Below are 4,419 nucleotides of genomic sequence, written 5' to 3'. Positions count from 1 at the left end.
TGCTCTCTGGGCACCAGTCAGCAGGAGCCTTAGCCCAGGCACAGCTTGCATGGAGAGCAATGTCAGCCAGGTAAGAGTGGTGGTGTCCCTCCAACAGTGATCACTGCTGCTGAGCCACCTCTGTGCACCCAACCCTGTGTTCACTGACCAGGTGGGGCAACCAACCCCATGCAACTCATTGGTCCCCTGTGGCTGGAAAGCTCATCCCATCCTCTCCCAGAGGTCCTGCCGTCCCATGGGGTGGCTCAACCCAGTCCTATCTACCTGCAGGTTCTTTTCAGCTTCCTCCAGAGCCTTTTCTACGCTGGCCAGGTTGCTCTCCAGCTGGGTGCCTTGCTTGACCTTGGCCTCCAGGTCCCTTTTCATTTTGGTGGTCATGTCCTCCAGCTCTATGGGGCTGAGAACAGAGATCTCCTTCCCCCTCTTAGCCCTCTCTGCCATCTCCCACTGGATCTCCTCCTGCAGGGCTTCAGTCCGGGTACTCAGCTCATAGATCCTCTGGGTGTACTCTTCCAGGCTGGCCCGCAGGCTCCTAACCCGCTCCTGCCGCTCCCGCTCACACTCCTTTTCCAGTCGGAGCTCGCTCTGCCAAAACTCCTCCTCACCCAGCTCCGTCTCATTCCTCCGCACCAGTTGCTCCAGATAGAGGATCTCATTCTCCTGGCCGGAGAGCCGGCTGCGCTCCCACAGCCGTAGGTCCATTTCCAGGGTGTCCCCATGGGCCTCCAAGGAATGCAGCTGCTCCTGCTGCTGCAGCACCCTCCTAAACAGCTCCTCCTTGGAGGGTTGGACAACCCCACCGCCCTCCAAGTCTATTCCTTCCCGTGTTTGGTGCCTCCATCGGCTCACAGCGAATGGGTCACTGGAGCCTGTAGGACCCAAGTTGAAGGTCATGGATTTTTTTGGCTCCCGAAGACGGGGTACATCCATGCTGGTGAGCCTGGGCTTGATGGGCAAGCTGGCCCGGATGAACGTCCTCTCGGGAGCTTGGGGAGCGCCCTCCGAGGAGGGACGCTCGGCCATGCTGGGGCCTGTCCGCCGCAGGATGAACTGCACGTCATTGGCATACTGCCCACACTTGGCCAGCGACTCCAAGGGGCACTCCAGTGGCAGGAGCTGCCGCCCGCTCCTTCTCCCGCAGCTTCTGCACCAGCACATAGCGGCCCGTCTGCCCTGCCGAGAGGAGGTGAGCACATCAGAGGGGGAAGCAGTGGCCAGCAGTGGTGTGCTGAGGCTGCTGCCCCACAGGCATCCCCACCACCACAGAGCAGGACCCTCACCCACTCTAGGTCTCCTCTTCCCAGGAGGCACCTGCAGATGGGTCATCCCCCCGTCCCCCCAGCAGATGGGGATGACTCACCGATGGCCCGCGCTAGGGCGATGACCACTTCTTGGCAGGTGGTTTGCTCCGAGACGCCGCAGACAACCCTCTGGATTCCATCCACCCAGACCTTCAGCTCCATCCCCACAGCTACCGGACCTCAGGTGCACTGGGACATTGCAGGACAGGCTGCCTGCAGAGAGAAAAGAAAGCAGGTTTCAATCCCTGGCCACTAACGAGGAATGCAAGAAGCTTTAAAAGCAGTTCCATTAAATCATCATCCTATGGGGTGAATCCTAGACCGAGAAGTTGCTCACTGCTGCCCTTCACACAGATTGCATTATTGTTGACTTTTGGTGGACTTTCACTGCAATTTCTCTGACAATTTGACAGTGTGGCACCAAACAACATTGGAAAAGGCAGAGAAACCACTGTCGGCCTGCTTTTGCAATGGGATATTGAGGGAAGGTGCAGATGACGAACAATTTAATCTATTTACCTCCATCTCAAATTATCAGAGAGAGATGATGACATTAAAATAAAGCCTTTTTTCTGCACAAAAGCATGACCAAAGGTGGAGTTTGGGAGGGGGAGCCAGGCATGAACACTCCTGACAAAGCCCAGGCTCTGACCAACAGTGGGGTCAGCTCAACTCCCACCCAGCAGCTACTTCTGCCTTAAAACAACACCTGTTGGCCCAGGCACACCCAACTCCTGCCTCTTCCAGCAGCTCAACTACTGCAATGGTCATAAATGCAAAAAAAATTAAATTGAGCACAAGCTGTAAAGAACTCAAATATTTAAGTTTACGTTGTTTTCAAACACTGTGCAAAGAGGTATCATTTCCCCCCCTTACAATACTATTTTTTTTTTGTAGTATCTATCATATCTGAAAGCCCCAGATGGAGGAAAAATTTCCCTGGAAATTTCTAGGCCCTCCATCCAGAGTCACAAACTGCTTCCCAACCTTACCTGGCTGCTTACAGCCCCTCCATCCCAGCTCTCCCAGGTTTGCAGCCAGGTTGTAAGAAAGTTTGACCTCAGGTTTAAACATCACTTCTTCATTATTTTTTGTTGCCTACTTGAGTAATCAAAGGGTGGGCTTGAAGGGTCCTGTCTCCAGTGACTAGGAATTTTAGTCATGTTGTGAAAAAGGCAAGGAGAAACCAGGGAAGACATGGCTTGGTGAGGCTGTTCTGCGCAGGTGCTTCCGGGTCCTGTTGGTGCCACCCCCCTGCCCACCTCCAAAACATGGGTACGGAGCAGCAGTTGCAAATACCTCAGCGTTGAGCTCATGTTTGCCTTGGCTGAGCGACTGGTGAAAACCAGTGCGGGTGAAGGGTACTTTGGGTTCTGCTGACCTCCCTAACCCACTGGGTTTGGGGCAAAGTGAGCCCAAACCCACTAAAATGTACAAGATTTAGCCCAATTTAATTTTACAGCTGGGTTTTGGCACTGCTCACCCTACTCTGTGTATTCAGGGCTGAAACTGTCACCTGTCACAGAGCAAAGTCCAGGTGCCACTTGCAACACCACCCAGCTCACCCCAAAGTCACTGTTGTTCGTGCCCCCCACCCCAACCTCCCCCTCGGCAGCACCCTGGCACTAAAACTTCAGTGGCAACACATCCTAGGGAGCATTTCCCCCCACCCCCAGCCAGCGACCAAGCTCACATTAAATCCGGCTTCCTGTGCCATGACCCGGTAAGGAGGCCAGGAGCTTAAAAGTAAATAAGTAAAAAATCACTCAGCTTGTTGAGTCACACCACACAGCCTCACCTACTGAGAAATCTAGCTGCTGCCGAGCACTGTGGGCTGTGGGAGCAGGATGGCTGCTGGCACACGGGTCCCACACACCTGTCTGGGTTCAAACCTGGCACCAACCTCTGGCCCCGCCTTGGCCAGCCTTCCCAGCAATCATTTACCAGCACGTGGCACACCACTGCCAAAAAGCTGGGGGCAGGAGCAGCTAGCTTTTCTCCCCCCCAAAAAAGCAGCCAGTGCATCCTCTCTACTGCATCTCTCCTTGCCACATTCCCCAGCACCCCAAAAAACCAATCACTTTTATTATTTCCTTAGCTTCTTGCAAGCACAGGGAGTCCCTGTTAACTGATCACTTGCTGTAACCCTCTGGGGGTTTTGGGAGTAATCCAGCTCGCTGCCAGATACAGGAGGTTATGTGTTCCCTTGCAAGGGGATGGTAAGTAGGGCTGGGGGCTGCTTCCCCCCTCTGCTTGCCCTACCTGTCACCTTCCAGGGGAGGATCAGCTCCTACCCAAAACCAGTCTGGCTTTCCCTCTTCTCCCAAAGCTCTGGGTTCATGGGAAAGCATTTCAGGTCCCCCAAAATGAGGATGAGCCTTCATCCTGTCAGCTTCCCCCAAAGCCCTGGGCTCATCCTCATCCTGGGGGACCTGCAATGCTCCTTGCACCCCTCAATTCCTGCTCAGGAGGGACATTACAACCTGCACACAGCATCTCATTCCCAATACCCCCACCATGTCAGCATCACCCTAGTTAAAAGAAACCTACCCTAAAAGCACCTGGCAATAAACCTAATAACCTTCATCCCCAGCATCACCACTGCTGTAGTCCCAGCAGCTCTTTAACATCAGTCAACAAGAAACAGCAGCTGGGGGACAGTCTTGCTGCTTCACTTGTAAATATGACCTCCTTTTCTTGAGCTTCCCTGTTGATCCTGCATTAACAGTGGGTGCCTTTGTTACACCACCAGGTAGCAGGAAAAAATGGGCTTTTCTTTAGGCTTTCCTTGGGGAAGAGCAGCTTCTCATTGGGAGGGGGGTTTCCAGCTGCCTCTGTTTGTATTTGCCCTAGAAGGTCACTTTGATCACAAACCAGGAGTGCAGGCAGCTGCCAGGCCCTGCCACTGCCCCAAAAACAGCTCAGGGAAGCAAGCAGGTGGCTGCTCCCAAAAGCCACTCCTATTATTCTTGTCCCCTTCCCACTATAGAGTTCTAAATAATTTTTATGGGAAGCAGATTAACAAAGTGACTAATTTTCTGCTCCCTTTCCCATGCGATAGGTCCTAAAATTAAGGGTAGGAATGATTCACGCCACGTCTTCCAACAGGTTTCCTGAC

General features: G+C 53.5%; 1 protein-coding gene across 1 annotated transcript; it reads right to left on the bottom strand.

The window, feature by feature from the left end:
• Positions 1 to 264: 264 nt before the first annotated feature.
• LOC103805039 (ras association domain-containing protein 8-like) lies at positions 265 to 1,463 on the bottom strand (the record flags this gene model as incomplete). The annotated part of the gene is given in 3 exon segments (XM_009077672.1): positions 265 to 1,125; positions 1,127 to 1,173; positions 1,361 to 1,463. Coding segments are annotated over 3 exon segments (1,011 nt in total), but the record flags the coding sequence as incomplete, so codon positions are not given.
• Between the last annotated feature and the right edge of the window lie 2,956 nt (positions 1,464 to 4,419).

Source organism: Acanthisitta chloris, unplaced genomic scaffold, assembly GCF_000695815.1.
Source record: "Acanthisitta chloris isolate BGI_N310 unplaced genomic scaffold, ASM69581v1 scaffold36276, whole genome shotgun sequence".
In the NCBI taxonomy this organism is placed as follows: domain Eukaryota; kingdom Metazoa; phylum Chordata; class Aves; order Passeriformes; family Acanthisittidae; genus Acanthisitta; species Acanthisitta chloris.
This window is presented reverse-complemented; position numbering and strand designations above follow the sequence as displayed.